This window comes from Plecotus auritus, assembly GCF_963455305.1.
Source record: "Plecotus auritus genome assembly, chromosome: 5".
NCBI lineage: Eukaryota > Metazoa > Chordata > Mammalia > Chiroptera > Vespertilionidae > Plecotus > Plecotus auritus.
In genome coordinates, this window is record NC_137776.1 from 110,728,601 (window position 1) to 110,745,449 (window position 16,849).

Consider the following 16,849-nt stretch of genomic DNA (forward strand, 5'->3'; position numbering starts at 1 on the left):
TTTATCACGTAAAAAATTTCTTTTCAAAGAAGTAAGCTTTGGTTTGATTTTTCTCTGTTTTCAGTTTCACTGTATTTGCTAACCTTTATTATTTTCTTCTTTCTTTAGATTTAACTTTTCTTTGTGTAGTTTTTTTTTATTCTTATCCAAAGATATGTTCATTGATTTTAGAGAGAGAGTGATATGAGACACACACATAGAGAGAGAAACATTGATTGGTTGTCTCCCTTACGTGCCCTGATGAGGGACTAAACCTGCAACCTAAATATGTGCCCAGACTGGGAATTGAAACTGCAACCTTTTGGCATAGGGAATGACACTCCAACCCATTGAGCCATCCGTCCGGGGCTCTTTGTGTAGAGTCTTAAAGTAGAAGCTTAGGTAACTGGTTGGAGATTGTTTTTGCTAATATAAAACATTTCAAGCTATGAATTTATCACAGTGCTATTTTAGCTGCATCCCACAAATTTCTGTTTTAAACCGTTTTTGTTTTCATTCACTTTAAAATACCTTAATTTTCTGTGAGCTGTACTTTGTGACCCATGATTTAATTAGAAGCATATTAATTTACAAATATATTTTTTGGATTTTTCAAGATAACCTTATGTTACTAATTTCTAGTATAATTTTTCAGTGGGTTGAGATATTTTATATAATTTTAAAATATTTGTAAAGATTTGTCTTACAGCCCATAATGTGGTCTGTCTTAATGAATAGTCATGTGTACATTTGATAATAATGTGAAATTCAGCTGCTTTTTAGTGTATTTGTGTCTTTGAGTTTGGAGGTTATACTTTGTACACGTGTTGCTTCATTTCTCCTACCTGTAATATTGGGCCTACCATGTATTCCTGCTCCCCCTTCTTTGCTGTACTTCTTCTTTGTTTTCCTTTTTTTTTCTCCTGCCTGTTATGAGTTGGGCACAAGTGCCCTGAACCAACAGCTTTGTTTCTATTGCCCACCCAAATTTTAAAGAGTAGATAGAAATATGGTTTCAGGTGGAATTTTGGCAGTATCTGATGCTACCATCTCCCAGAATAGAGATTTCTCAGAATTCTTCATAATCTTTCCTATGAACTTTGATTTGGCTCATGGAGGAAAATTTTGCAAGAGTGTGAAAATGCTTTACTGGTATATCTGTGGTAGAACCACAGGGAAGTGTTTCTTTTTTTTTCTCTTTTTGGGGTGGTGGTGAAGACGGGAAGGCTTGAGTATGGTGGATATTGTCAAAAAGTTTTTCTGTTCTGTTAGACCAGTGGTCAGCAAATTGCGGCTCACAAGCCACAGGCGGCTCTTTGGCCCCTTGAGTGTGGCTCTTCCACAAAATACCACGTGCGGGCGTGCACGTACAGTGCGATTGCAACTTCGTGGCCCATGTGCAGAAGTTGGTTTTTGGCCTGGGCGAGTCTATTTTGAAGAAGTGGCGTTAGAACACTCAAGGGGCCAAAGAGCCGCATTTGGCTTGTGAGCCACGGTTTGCCTACCACTGTGTTAGACCACCTTTTTTTCAGATCTTTGGCTAGAAGGTACAGGTTTTTGTTGGAACTCTTTTGTCTCTGCCTATTATTTACTACTAGAGGCCCAGCGCACAAAATTTGTGCACGGGGGGGGGGGGTGTCCCTCAGCCCAGCCTGCACCCTCTCCAATCTGGGACATCCCTCTCACATTCCAGGACTGCTGCCTCCCAACTGCTCACCTGCCTGCCTTCCTGATTGCCCCTAACCGCTTCTGTCTGCCAGCCTGATCACCCCCTAACCACTCCCCTGCCAACCTGATTGATGCCTAACTGCTCCCCTGCCAGCCTGTTTGCCCCTAACTGCCCTCCCCTGCAGGCCTGGTCACCCCCAACTGCTCTCCCCTGCAGGCCTGGGTCCCCCCTAGATGCCCTTCCCTGCAGGCCCGGTCACCCCCTATTTCTCTCCTCTGCCGGCCTGGTCACTCCCCGGCAGGCTTGATTGACCCCAACTGCCCTCCCTTACAGGCCTGGTCCCTCCCACCTGCCCTCCCCTGCTGGCCGTATTGTGTCCACATGGGGGCAGGATCTTTGACCACATGGGGGCAGCCATCTTGTGTGTTGGAGTGATGGTCAATCTTCATATTACTCTTTTATTAGGTAGGATAGAGGCCTGGTGCATGGGTTGGGGCCAGCTGGTTTGTCCTGAAGGGTGTCCCGGATCAGGGTGGGGGTTCCCTTGGGGCATGGGGCGGCCTGGGCGAGGGGCCCGTGGTGGTTTGCAGGCTGGCCACGCCCTCCAGTGACCCAAGAGGACGCCCTGGTATCTGGGATTTATTTATCTTCTACAATTGAAACTTTGTAGCCTGGAGCGGAGCCAAGCCTTCTGCTTGCTCCGTGGTGGCAGCCATTTCTGTTGGGATTTATTTATCTTCTATAATTGAAACTTTGTAGCCTTAAGCGGAGGCCAAAGCAGGCCAGGGCTGCAGAAGCTTGGCTTCCTCCATCACCGGGGGCAACCCTAGCCTCCTACTCCCTCCAGCTCCGTGGTTGCCTCCATTTCTGTTTGGATTTATTTATCTTCTATAATTGAAACTTTGTAGCCTGGAGTGGAGGCCTCGGCCGGCAAGGGCAGGCGGAAAGCTTGGCTTCCTCCATTGCCAGGGAAACCCAAGCCTCCCTCCTGCTCTCTGTGGCCGCAGCCATCTTGGTTGGGTTATTTGCATATCTGCTCCTGATTGGTTGGTGGGTGTGGCTTGTAGGCATGGCTTGTGGGTGTAGTGGAGGTATGGTCAATTTGCATATTACTCTTTTATTAGGATAGATTGCAGGCTTCTCCATAAACCCTGAACCCCACATAAAATATATGGGAAGCAGAAAGAAAATATGGCCCTTCATTCTTTAAGTCTCAAAGTCTACCTTCTTTTTATTTCATCGCATCTTCATTTGTTTGTTAATTTTTTCTCCCCAAGGATTTTTATTTTTTATTATTTATTTATTGTTTTTAAATTTATCTTTTTTGTTGAAAGTATTACAGATGTCCACTTTGTGTTTTTTCACATTGATCCCTCCCATCCATACCCACTCCTCGCAGGCCTTCACTACTCTATTGTCTGTCCATGGGCTGTGCATATCCTATCTAATAAAAGAGTAATATGCAAATTAACCATCACTCCGCTACATCCACAAGCCACGCCCATCAGCCAATCAGGAGCGTATATGCAAATAAACCCAACCAAGATGGCTGCGGCCACAGAGAGCAAGAGGGAGGCTTGGGTTTTCCTGGCAATGGAGGAAGCCAAGCTTTCCGCCTGCCCTTGTCAGCCTAGGCCTCCACTCAAGGCTACAAAGTTTCAATGATAGAAGATACATAAACCCAAACAGAAATGGCGGCAGCCACAGAGCTGGAAAGAGCAGGAGGCTAGGGTTGCCCCCGGTGATGGAGGAAGCCAAGCTTTCCTCACATCCTGCCCGGCCCAGGCCTTGCTTAAGGCTACAAAGTTTCAATTATAGAAGATACATAAATCCCAGCAGAAATGGCTGCTGCCACAGAGCAAGCAGAAGGCTTGGCTCCACTCCAGGCTACAAAGTTTCAATTGTAGAAGATAAATAAACCCCAGATACCAGGGCCTCTGCTTGGGTCACCAGGGGGCGTGGGCGGCCTGCAAACCACCACAGGCCCCTCGCCCAGGCCGCCCCATACCCCAAGGGAACCCCCACCCTGATCCGGGACACCCTTCAGGGCAAACCAGCTGGCCCCACCCGTGCACCAGGCCTCTATCCTATCTAATAAAAGAGTAATATGCAGATTGACCATCACTCCAACATACAAGATGGCTGCCCCCATGTGGTCAAAGATTCTGCCCCCATGTGGACACAAGATGGCCACCACAAAGTGGCCAGCAGGGGAGGACAGTTGGGAGGGACCAGGTCTCCAAGGGAGGGCAGTTGTGAGCAATTAGGCCAGCAGGGGAGGGCAATTAGGGGTGACCAGGCCTGCAGGGGAGGGCAATTAGGGGAAAACAGGCTGGCAGGGGAGCAGTTAGGCATGGCTGGCAGGGGAGTGGTTAGGGGGTGATCAGGCTGGCAGGCAGAAGTGGTTAGGGGCAGTCAGGAAGGCAGGCAGGCGAGCAGTTGGGATCCAGCAGTCCTGGATTGTAAGAGCGATGTCCGACTGCCCCCAAGGGGTCCCAGATTGGAGAGGGTGCAGGCTGGGCTGAGGGACACCCCCCCCCCATGCACTAATTTCATGCACCGGGCCTCTAGTATGCATATAAGTTCCCAGGTTAATCACTCCCCTCCCATCTGCCCCACCCCCAGCCTTCCCTCTGAAATTCATCAGTCTGTGTCATGCTTCTATGTCTCTGGATTTATTTTATTCATCAGTTCATTTTGTCCATTAGATCCCACATATGAATCTAATGTAATACATATCTTTCTCTGACTGGCGTATTTCACTTTTCATAATACTATCCAGATCCATCCATGCTGTTGCAAATGGTAAAAATTCTTTCTTTTTTACAGCTTTGTAGTATTCCATTGTGTAGATGTACCACAGCTTTTTTATCCATTCATCTATTGATGGGCACTTGGACTGTTTCCAGATCTTAGCTATTGTAAATGGCATTGCTGTGAACATAGGGGTGCATATATTCTTTTTGATTGGTGTTTTAGGCTTCTTAGGATATATTCCTGGAAGTGGGATCTCTGGGTCAAATGGGAGTTCCATTATTAATGTTTTGAGGAAACTCCATACTGTTTTTCACAGTGGCTGCACCAGTCTGCATTCCCACCAGCAGTGTAATAGGGCTGTATATTTTGGAAATTAACTCCTTATTGGATGTATCATTGGCAAAAATGTTCTCCCATGCAGTGAGCTCTCTTGTCATTTTGTTGATGGTTTCTTTTGCTGTTCAGAAGCTTTTTATTTTGATACTAGAGGCCCGGTGCACAAAATTTGTGCACAGGGGTGTGTGTCCCTCAGCCCAGCCTGCACCCTCTCCAATCTGGGTCCCCTTGAGGAATGTCCAATTGCCCATTTAGGCCCGATCCCGGTAGGCCTAACAGCTCCCCTGCCAGCCTGTTTGCCCCTAACTGACAGACTGTTTGCCCCTAACTGCCCTCCCCAAAGTTTCAATTAGACATTTTTTGTCTAATTTTTCCAACACCATTTATTGAAGAGACTCTTTTGACTCCATTGTATGCTCTTGCCTCCTTTATCAAATAGTAATTGAGTATAATGGCTTGGGTCAACTTCTGAGTTCTCTGTTCCGTTCCATTCACCTGTATGCCTGTTCTTGTGCCAGTCCTAGACTATTTTGAGTAGAGTGGCTTTGTAGTATAACTTGATATCTGGTGTTGTGATGCCTTCAACTTTGTTCTTTCTCAGGGTGCTGCAGCTATTTAGGGTCTTATTTGGTTCCCTATAAATTTTTGGAGTGTTTGTTCTAGATCTGTGAACTATGCTGTTGGTATTTTAAAAGGGATTGCATTGAATTTATAGAGTGCTTTGGGAAGTATGGACATTTTTTAAGAATGTTGATTCTATCAATCCATGAACACAGTATATTCTTCTGCTTGTGTATATCTCCCTCTAGCTCTTTCTCAACATCCTGTAGTTTTCCAAGTACAGGTCTTTTACCTCCTTGGTTAAGTTTATTCCTAAGTATCTTAATTTTTTGTTGTTGTTGGGATGGTAAGTTTGTTTCTCTTTCTGAGATTTTATTGTTGGTGTATAAAAATGCCATCGATTTTTAGGTGTTAATTTTGTTTCCTGCTACATTTTCAAATTCATTTATTAAATCTAGTAGTTTTTTGATGGAGCCTTTAGGGTTTTCTATGTACAATATCATGTCATCTGCGAATAATAACAGTTTTACTTTCTCCTTTCCAACTTGGATGCCTTTTTCTTCTTGTCTGATCACTATGGTTAGGACTATTAGTACTATGTTGAACAAGAGTGGTGAAAGCAGACATCTCTTGTCTCATTCCTGTTCTTAGGGGAAATGGTTTTAATTTAGCCCAATGAGTATGATGTTGGCTGTAGGTTTGTCACATATGGCTTTTATTATGTTGAGGCATGATCCCTCTATTCCCACTTTGCTGAGAGTTTTTTCCCCAGGGATTTTTTTAATTGCAAGAGGGAGGACCTGGAAGAATGGGGCTGCTCCGTTTTGGCTAGCACTGGGAGTAATTCTGTTTTTTTAAATAACATGGATGAGCAGAGAGAAAGTGTGTGTGTCTTGTGTTTCTGTCTGTGTGCATGAATTAATCTTTGAAAACATGACCAGAAACAATACAAAGCATAACAAAACATGATTATAAGCTCCTCATAATAAGAAATTTAAGATTCATAAGATGTTTTCAATGTTTCTAATTTTAGGGTATTACAAAGTTGATGTCCACATTGAGGAGAACCAGGAAAAACAAGAGAAACTTCTTTGGCAAGTAATATTCATTGATAATAAATCATTGAGTAAAGAAAGGCAGATAGTTTTAGGAAAACCAATTAATCTGGATATAACTTCAGATTTTTTCAGGAAAAATGCCCTGTGAATGTGACTCACGTAGAATGAAGTTGCCACTTGTTTCTTACTTAATTATTAATGATAGAAACTATTCAAGAAAGGTTGATTACACGAATGTATGTGAAAAGTTGCAGCTTGATATCAAACATGAGAAAGTTCATCCTGAAGAGAGGTCTTATGAGTATAAAAATGTGAACACTCTCAGTCATAAGAAAGATCATCTGAAATTTCCAACTCTGGAGCAATCTTTTGAATGTAATGAATTTGGAAAAGTTTTACATGATAACACTTTTGTCTGTGTTATAGTTAAGAGTTCTCTAACAGGAAAGGAATAATGTAAGGATGATGTATTTGGGAAAAGCTGTGATAACGCAACTCTATTTAACCACAGGAGAACTGGTACAAGGGAGAAATGCTTTGATCTTAATGAATGTGGGAGATCCTGTGACAAAGCCACTATTGTGGAATATGATAAAGTTCAGATGACCATGACACACTATGAATGTAATGAAAGTGGAAATAATTTCAACAGGAATTTACTCCTCATTCAACCTCAGAGGACTGTTACAAGAACTGTTAAAAGAATTGCTTTTGAAAGCAGTAAATGTGAGGAAAACTTGACCCAAAGCTCAGCCCATCTGGTACATCAGAAGACACAAACTGGAGATAAGATCTGTGTTTTTAATGGATGTACAAGTGCCTCCTACCAGGACTTAGACCTTACAATACATCAGAGAACTCAGTCAGAAGAGAAATTCTATCAATGTGGTAAACATCGGGAATCCTTGCATCAAAACTCACTTTTCAGTGTACATCAGAAAAATGATATAGGAGAGAAGTCATTTGAAAGTAATGAATGCAGGAAGTTCTTTTACCAGAAAGCACACCTCATTCAACATCAGAGGACCCACTCAGAGGAGAAGACTTGTGAATGTGAGGAGTGTGGGAAATTCTTCTGTTCAAATTCACATACTATTCATTATCCTGGAACTCATATGGGGGCCCATCTCTATGAATATGATGAATGTGAGAAAACTTTCTGTGAGATGTCAAACCTCAGTGAACATCTGACAGTTCACACAAAAGAGAAACCTTATGATAACAATGAATGTGGGAAATCTTACAAGAAGTGTGCCCTCTTAGTACATGAGAGAACACATGCAGAGATTAAACTCTATCAAAGTAATGAATATGGGAAATCATTCTCCAGGATGGCACAGATCAAAGAACATCAGAGAATTCACACAGAGGAGAAACCAAACGAATGTATTGAATGTGGGAAAACTTTCTCCAAGACATCACATCTCAGAGCACATAAGAGAATTCACACAGGCAAAAAAAACCATGAATGTATTGCATGTGGGAAAACTTTCTCTAACAAGACACACCTCACTGCACATCAGAGAATTCATACACGGGAGAAACCCTATGAATGTTATGCATGTGGGAAAACTTTTCCCCAGAAGACACACCTCAGTACCCATCAGAGAATTCACACAGGTGAGAAACTGTATGAATGTAGTGATTGTGGGAGATCTTTTGCCCATAATTCAACCCTTAGAGCACATCAGAGAGTTCATGCAGGTGAGAAACCCTATGAATGTAATGGCTGTGAGAAAACTTTCACTCATAATTCAGCCCTCCAAGTACATCAAAGAATTCACACTGGGGAGAAACCATATGAATGTAATGCATGTGGGAAAACTTTCTCCAAGACATCACATCTCAGTACACATCAGAGAATTCACACAGGGGAGAAACCCTATGAATGTAATGAATGTGGGAAAACTTTTTCCAGGAAAATACACCTCAGTACACATCAGAGAATTCACACAGGGGAGAAACCCTATGAATGTAATGCATGTGGGAAAACTTTTTCCCGTAAGACAAATCTCAGTACCCATCAGAGAATTCACACAGGGGAGAAACCATATGAATGTAGTGAATGTGGGAAGTCTTTTGCCCGGATATCTGGTCTGAGATCACATCAAAGAATTCACACAGGTGAGAAACCCTATGAGTGTAATGAATGTGGGACAGCTTTTGCCCACAATTCAACTCTCAGAGAGCACCAGAGAATTCACACAGGGGAGAAACCACATGAATGTAATGAATGTGGGAAAACTTTTGCTCGTAAGGCAGTTCTTCGAGTACATTATAACAGAAGGCACTCCAGAGAGAAAAACCTCCCATGTAATGAATTTGGGAAGTTCTGAAGAAACTGATACTTTATTAGAAAACACACAGTGGAGAAGGTCATGTCACAAAGACTGGCAAATTGTTTTCTTTAACTATTTCCTCTTCTAATAGGCACAAGCTTGTCTAAATTTCCCAATCTGTCCTTCATCCAGGTGGGGCTGGTCATAGATTATTATGCTATTACATATCAGCTAAGGTTAGCCTTTAAAAATTGCATTCTTCCTGTTCTGTGCCATTCGTACTGGAATGGAGAAATTTGCATGAAAGGCTTGTGTGCTGTATATTGAATGTAGAGCACAAGGTAGTGGTGAGACAATTTTCTACTAACAAATCTCCCTCCCCTTTTTTAAAGCAGGAATTACATTTGTACTGTGTTGAGCTCTTAAAGATTTGGTTTATTGGTTAAATGCATATAGTTTAGCCAACTCTGTTAGAATGAAGTTAAACCTGTTAATCCTGGGTCATTGGTGCCAATTCAGCACCAACAGGAATCCCTAATTTGGGGTGCAGTGAAAAAGGAAACTTGACTCAGTGCTATAGCATGGCTGTGAAAACAGCACAGCTGAGGAATAGCTCAGTTGTGATGCAATGCAGCTGTGAAAACAGCAGGGGCTAGGTCACTCTTCGGCTAGGACTCTCTTTGGCTAGGCAGCTCTGGTCTGCTCCAGCGAGGCATCGCCCATGTTTCAACTGTAGCTGGGTAAAAATGGTCTTTAGTGGAAAGTTCGCTTCCTGAGCCAGAGGGAAGCTGGCTTAATTGGACAGAAGTTCCTGCCTCTGGTCCCTGATCGGTCTGTCCACATACAAATGAGGAATCCAAATCCTCAAAGTTTGGTCCAAAGGCACTGGTCCTGATTTGTCAGAATAGAGCTGCTCTGATTGGATGGAGAAAGCCTCAATCCTATTGGTAGGAATAGGATTCCAGGAAACCCTTATAAGGGATGGCTCAGCCAGCGGCAGTTTAGTGCTGAACAGTTTGCATGATAGTCCCCTATGCAGAAATGGCTGCTGGCTCTGCTTTTTTTGTTTGTTTGAGCCAAGGTAGCCACCAGAACCCTTCTCAATAGGTGTCTTTTTTTCCTTTGAGGGTTCACAAACCCTGTAAGTATAATAAATGTCAGAAGATCTATCATAATTCAACCTATCCTAATATATAAAAACCCTGGGTCTGTCACATTCGCAATGACTGAGACTCGACCTAACGCCCAGGCTGCGCGGGAAGCAGGCTCTGGTGGGTGGGGACTTGTGGCAGTGGAGACAGGGATGGGGAAGGTGGGGCCAGCACTCATACTCACAACCGCACACATGCACAGACACACACAGCGCCAACCAGCTCACAGCCTTTTCTCCCTTTCTTTCCCTCCCTCCCAGCTCACTCTTGGAGCCTCTCTCAGAATGAGGAAACAAAACAGACTGGGCCTGAAGAGGCCTGGGTGGAAGGGAGGGAGGGCAGAGGGTGGAGCAGCCCCCTCTGACCCCACCCACTCCCAGCCGGGAAAGAGGAAGAGGGACACAGGGAGGCATGAAGGACTGCTGAGAAAAACAAAGAGAGACAGAGACTGGGTGAGATCAGGCCAGCAGGGCAGGGCAGTTGAGGACAACCAGGCCGGCAGAGGAGGGCAGTTGGGGGCAGGATCAGCCTGGCAGGGGAGGGCAGTTAGGGGTGAGATTAGGCCAGCAGGGGAGGGCAGTTAGGGGCTATCAGGCAGGCAGACAGAGGCAGTTATGGGCAATCAGGCAGGCAGAGAGGTTAGGGGCAATCAGGCAGGCAGGCAGAGGCAGTTAGGAGCCATCAGGCAGGCAGGCAGGTGAGTGGTTAGGAGCCAGTGGTCCCAGATTGCGAGAGGGATGTCCAGCTGCCAGTTTGGGCCTGATCCCACAGGCAGTCGGACATCCCCCAAGGGGTTTCCGATTGGAGAGGGTGCAGGCTGGGCTGAGGGATTCTCCCCCCCTCCCCCCCCCGTACATGAATTTTATGCACCGAGCCACTAGTCATTGTATATTATAGAACTCACATGAGGAAGGCAACTTCTGTCAATGTCCTGAATTATCAGACCTCATTAAAAATGAGAGAAATCTCAGGGAAAAACACAAAGGCCTTTACTTCCAAGTGAACTTTATTAAACATCAAATGATTAAGATTAGACTAAAATCTTGTATTTTGATAAGTACATTTCTAACACATTGAGTTTGCAACAGATAATTTTTTTTCTAAGAAAATGTATCAGTTTCAGAAATGAGTAAATTTTTCACCTAGAACTGATGTACTAAAACTTGTTTTATATGTTATTTAAGTTTTATAGAAAATATTTGTGCACAAACTCACTGTGGAAATTTTAAAGATGGAAGAATAGCTTGAGTTCTGTGGACAATACTAATAAATGTTTGTGACTAGTCTCTGAGTTATGTGGTACATCTGTGAGTCTCTGTAACAATAGAAGGCAGTAGCCAAACCTGGTCTGGACCTGTTAACTTTTCTGAGTGACAGTCTATCAGGGGTGGGCAAACTTTTTGACTCAAGGGCCACAATGGGTTCTTAAACTGGACCAGAGGGCCGGAACAAAAGCATGGATGGAGTGTTTGCGTGAACTAATATAAATTCAAAGTAAAGGAGCGGAGGGGAGAGCAAGAGAACCGGATAGAACAGCCGGATCCGGCCCTCGGGCCGTAGTTTGCCCACGGCTGGTATGTGCTTCTTCGTTGGCTTCCCTCAGCTTGATGCTGTTAGATTTTGGCCTGCCTGAGATATCTGAATATTGGTCTGGCCCTGTTTTTTAGGACCATAAGATTTCTCAAGGATTCTTTGTGTGTGTGATGGATATTGATTCTTACGTGTTCTTTTGGCCCTCATTTTATGCTATTTTAGTGGTTCATTTTGCACTGAGTAATTACAAAGCAAGTCTCAGCTCTCTTGAATGCATGTAGCCTGAGTATCCTGTATAGGATCTTTTCCCAGTCCCATGATGCTTGCTGATACCGCAGCATTGCAAACTAGTTGATTTCTGCCCTGCTTGGATAGGAGGTTTTAGAATTAGAATGAAATCAGGGCTACTTTCATGTCAGAAGCCTGCATTAGTATTAAAAAGAACTCGCTTTTTTGGGAGGGGGGGGGGGCGGGCAATATACTATAGTCTTAGCCAAGAAAATATTTGTTCAATCTGTCCTAATTTCAGGCTACATGGTTTGGTCAGCACAGAGAAGAAAGTAAATGAATTTCTTATTTTTAAAACCTGAACCACTAAAAATTTATCTCAACACTGGGCCTGTTGTTTTCTGCGAGTGTGATCTGGTAGATTATGTGGACAATGGCAGTTGATTCCCTGAGTAAATTTTCTCTTCCCTATCTTCTATTAATATTATGTGAGAGAAAATTATGTGTTTTTGTTTGTTTGTTCTTTACCATTAATTGGAAAACAGGTATTTCTTTGACTGGCTTATCATCACTTTACTTAGTGGCATCACTGCCATAGAAAAGAGCCAGGAGATGAAGGCTGATGGTACCACCTGGGCTAGCACACCAGAGACTGGTTGAGCACTCCTGGTGGCAGGAGAGTTCCAGCAACTAAGAGAATATGTTTGGCCCTGCTCAGTCTCTGCCACTTCGATACAATGTGAGTTTGTTGCAGGGGGGCCAAAAGGGAAATGAATCAAAAGGTATCTGTACATGCTTGATTTTTCAGAAAACTATTGATTCCTAGAAAACTAAAGTACTTTAAATTTCTAAAAAATTAACTTCATTCTGGAATAGTAGATTTAAAGAAAAGTTAAAACAATAATTCCTATATACTCCTCACACAGTCCCCTTATTAACATCTTTTATTACTCTAGTACATTTGTCATAGCTAAGAAATACTGATACATTATTAACTAACCATACTATTTTTTAGATTTCACTAGTTTTTTTCTCTAGTGCTGTATTCCGAAATTTCATTCAGAATACCACATTACACTTAATTTTCATGTCTCCTTAGCTCCCACTGGTCTTTGACAATTTCTCATACCTTCCATGTTTTTTATTAACTTGACAGTTTTGAGAAGTACTTAAGTATTTTGTAGACTCTCAATTTGGGTTTTTAGTATATTTTTATGTTTGCACTGGTGTTACCATTTTATACTTTGAAGGAAGATCGCAGAGGTTAAAAAAAAAATGCCATTCTTATTAATAGCATATGCTGTCAACGTGAATGATCATTAACAATGCTAAGCTTCATCACCTGGTTGAGGTAGTATCCATCAACTTGGTTTTAGTGTTTATTGGAATATGAATGAATCGTTGCCCTTTTCTGTGTTCCCCAGGATTTAACTTCAGGATTTTATTTATCTTCACATCTCATCATGGAATGGAAGTGGTGCTCAACTCTTCTATACATCTTTAAAAAAAAAAAAAAAATATATATATATATATATATATATATATATATATATATATATATATATATATCTTTATTGATTTCAGAGAGGAATGGAGAGGGAGAGATAAAAACATCAATGAAGAGAGAGAACCATTGATCAGCTGCCTCCTGCACACACCACACTGGGGTTTGAGCCCAGACCTGGGCATGTGCCCTGACTGGAAATCAAAATCACGACCTCCTGGCTCAGCCACTGAACCACATTGGCTGAGCTCTTCTATACATCATCTTTATCTTTGGAGTTTGGACTTTGAGTAATGAAAGGACTGAAAGAAAGTTTGTCTGCGTTATCTGAACCAATCAACCCAGAGGTTATTATATTAACCCAGATAATAACAGTAGATATAAAGAATGACAATCCATTATAACTAAGAAATCCAAGATGATAGAAGAAATAAGTCAGGCTTGAGAGTAAGATGGGGGTATCACAGCCAAATGCCTGCATAGGGTTTTTTCTTTTTAAAGCGTTGATAAATTGTATGGTACTAACATGACTTAAAAAAAGAGTGGTGTCGCTCTAGCCTGTTTGCTCAGTGGTTAGAGTGCTGGCCTGTGGACTGTAGGGTTGCTGGTTTGATTCTCGGTCAGTGCACATACTTTGGCTGTAGGCTCCATCCCCAGCCCGGGCATGCAGGAGACAACTAATCAATGTGTCTCTTTCACATCAATGTTTCTCTCTCTCTTCCCCACTTCTCCTTCCATCCCACTCTCTAAAAATCAGTGGAAAAAATATTGTAGGGTGAGGATTAAATAAAAACAAAACGGGTGGTTGTGTTATCATTAGACAGAAAGTTAAGTTTGGGCCTATCAACAATAGGCAGATGACATAATGAGATCCTATATAATAAAAGTGTAGTATGCAAGTTGTCCCCTCGACTGGGAGTTCATCTGGGAGTTTGACCAGGGGGCAGAGTTTGCCAGGGGAAGGAAGGGAGGGAGTACCCGGCCGGTAGCCAGCAGCTGCTAGGGACCCTATCAGTGCATGAATTTCGTGCACTGGGCCTCTAGTAGCTATATAAAAGATTAGGAGCAAATGGTCACTCCCAGATAATATCTTAATAGTTAAACCAGGGAAGGATTATAGAGACCAAAAATTACTAGTGAAGCAAGAACACATGGGCATATGTTATTGCACACAAACAGTGCATATCATCAGACAAGTGTGGATGAAAATCTAATAGGAACTCCTATAAAAGCAACACCTCTGGGAGAGAGATTGATTGAAGTACATGTGAAAAACAGTTCTATTGATAACATGCTTTCAAAACAGGCATGTACCTCTGATAGAAGATAATTACCCAACAGCACAAGTAGAATGTAGTTGTGCCTATTGTGATAAACAGGAATAAGACTTCATTGTGTGACTTCTCGGGAAACCGGAGAAGTTTATTGGTGGCCAGAGTGCACTGTGAATCCAAGAGAAGGAGAAACCAACAAGTACACTGAGAAAGCACAGAAAATGAGGGAAGGAACAAAAGAGACTACTGAATAAACAACAAGAAAAAAGAACTAGATTATACATGCCTGTGGGTAGATAACTCATGAGAGAGAAAAAGGTTATACATTGAGAAGTGGCCACTAGGCCTAAAACTACAAAACTGCCACATTCCAAGGAATGTGGTGCACTAACAGTGACAGTTAAATTGCAAAGAAGACTCAGATCCAAAATGGCAATACTTACAAATTTTAATGTATTAAGGAAAAAGGATGCATTGCATCATACCCAAAGATTGCCTCATAGCAAGGGGTTTAGATAAAAGTCAGGCACAAGCTCCCAATCTTATCCATTGTACAGACATAATTTTATTATCTAGTAAGAACCAACATATACACAGAATACCCTATAAGCCAAAAATTGATTTACTGCCGAGGTTCTTCTATTGTACTAGATATGTAGGAGTATTTTTAGGTAAGCAGACTCTGAAGGTCTTAATGAGAATGGGTATAAATGTTCAATTGCACTGATATCAATAAACACTGTTGATAAGATGTTCAAACATGCCCCCAAACTTCTTGGATCCATGGTTACAAAGCAACACTAAAGTATTTCATTCCTTGACTAATGAATAGTGATATATAGATACTTTAGGTCAGGCCTATTCCAAGTGTGCTGGACTTAATCCTACTAATTTTTTGTCAGAGCCTTTTACAAAAAAACCATCACTCTTAGGTTGACAACAGTCATTTGCCTTTCAACAACATGTAATCAAATAGACAATCAAAATACACACAGATTGCAGAGTTGTAGCAACAAGTGCGGGGTTGTATAATTTAGACCACCCTATAATGCTGATACAAATTGTCTCATATTTTTATATTTTTACACTTTTCTTTTTGGGGGGCCTCCCAGATCTATAGCTATCTGCACTTCATGGTATACATCTGTTGAATAATAAGAATTCTAATTAATCTGTCATTCAAATGTAAGTCTTCTTTAAGCCTATTCTATCTCATAGACACAATGTTCTATGGAATGAGAATCATAAGAGACAGCTACATTGGTATTGTTCCACATAGTTATCTTAGTTCTGATCTTCTTATAGAATAAAAAGGAGGACATAGATCAATCCTGAAAGTATGCTTAGATTGGCCATTGTACAGCTCCTTCATTTAGTTAAAAGTGGAGGAAATTTTGGCAGTCTTTTGTCCCAAAATGCACCTGAGTCTAAGCTAAGCATATTTTTCACTTGTTCTAAGCCTCTCTTCAGGCACCACTATTATCTCAGAACTAGAGGCCCGGTGCACGAAATTCGTGCACAGGGTGAGGGGTCCCTCAGCCCAGCCTGCACCCTCTCCAATCTGGGACCCCCCGGGGGATGTCCAACTGCAGGTTTAGGATTGGGCCTAAACTGGCAGTCGGACATCCCTCTTGCAATCCGGGACCACTGGCTCCTAACCGCTCGCCTGCCTGCCTGATCGCCCCTAACCACTCGGCCTGCCTGCCTGGTCGCCCCTAACTGCCCTCCCCTGCTGGCCTGGTCACCCCTAACCACCTCTGCCTCAGCCCCTGCCACCGTGGCTTTGTCTGGAAGGACGCCTGGAAGATGTCTGGTCTAATTAGCATATTACCCTTTTATTAGTATAGATGGTTGCTTTTGTAACACCCATTTATTGGCTCCCCTCCACTAAGCAACAATCTCAGGATTGCTCCCATGTACCCTTAATTTTAAAATCGACCTTTCCCCTTGAAGTCACTGATAGTGATGGTAGCAAGGCAAAATGACCAGGGCTTCCTCTTTGGGCCATTCCTAGCCATACAGGGTTGAGTTGGTTAAGTGCAGAGAAATATGGCTGTCCTATCCACAAGGCAACAAAACATTTGTACAGTCAGCCCAACTTGGTGATACAGGGAGATTATTCATCCCATCAATCCCTTTGGAATTCTTGCCATTAGTCAAAATAATAGACATAGTTTCTCATTTGGTGATGTTTCTAAACTGTTAGACCTTAATTTTAGCCCCATTATAGGGACTTCCAGATCTGGTATTGAAAAAGAAAATTGTGAAGTAGGGATGACTTATATGTGAATTCTTTTTTCATCCCCTACCCTATAGACTGAATATTTGTGTCCCCCCAATCTCCATATTTTGAAGCCCTACTCCCCAATGTGATGGTATTTGAAGTGTGGGACTTTTGAATATTCATAATAATGAGCAATTATTAAACACATAACAGACATTATACAAAGTATTGGGATTATGACCTGCCCACATGGAGCTTATAATCTACCTAGAAAAATAGTACAAATATATGTTCTG

General features: G+C 42.3%; 1 protein-coding gene across 1 annotated transcript in view; it reads left to right on the forward strand.

Moving 5' to 3' along the window:
- The window catches only part of LOC308248293 (uncharacterized protein), a 50,738-nt gene that overhangs the window by 15,917 nt on the left and 17,972 nt on the right, over positions 1–16,849 (forward strand). The window contains exons 6-7 of the mRNA XM_080668284.1: positions 6,336–6,396; positions 6,872–7,980. Coding sequence (XP_080524410.1) covers positions 6,336–6,396; positions 6,872–7,980 — 1,170 coding nt within the window. The remainder of the gene's footprint in view (positions 1–6,335; positions 6,397–6,871; positions 7,981–16,849) is intronic.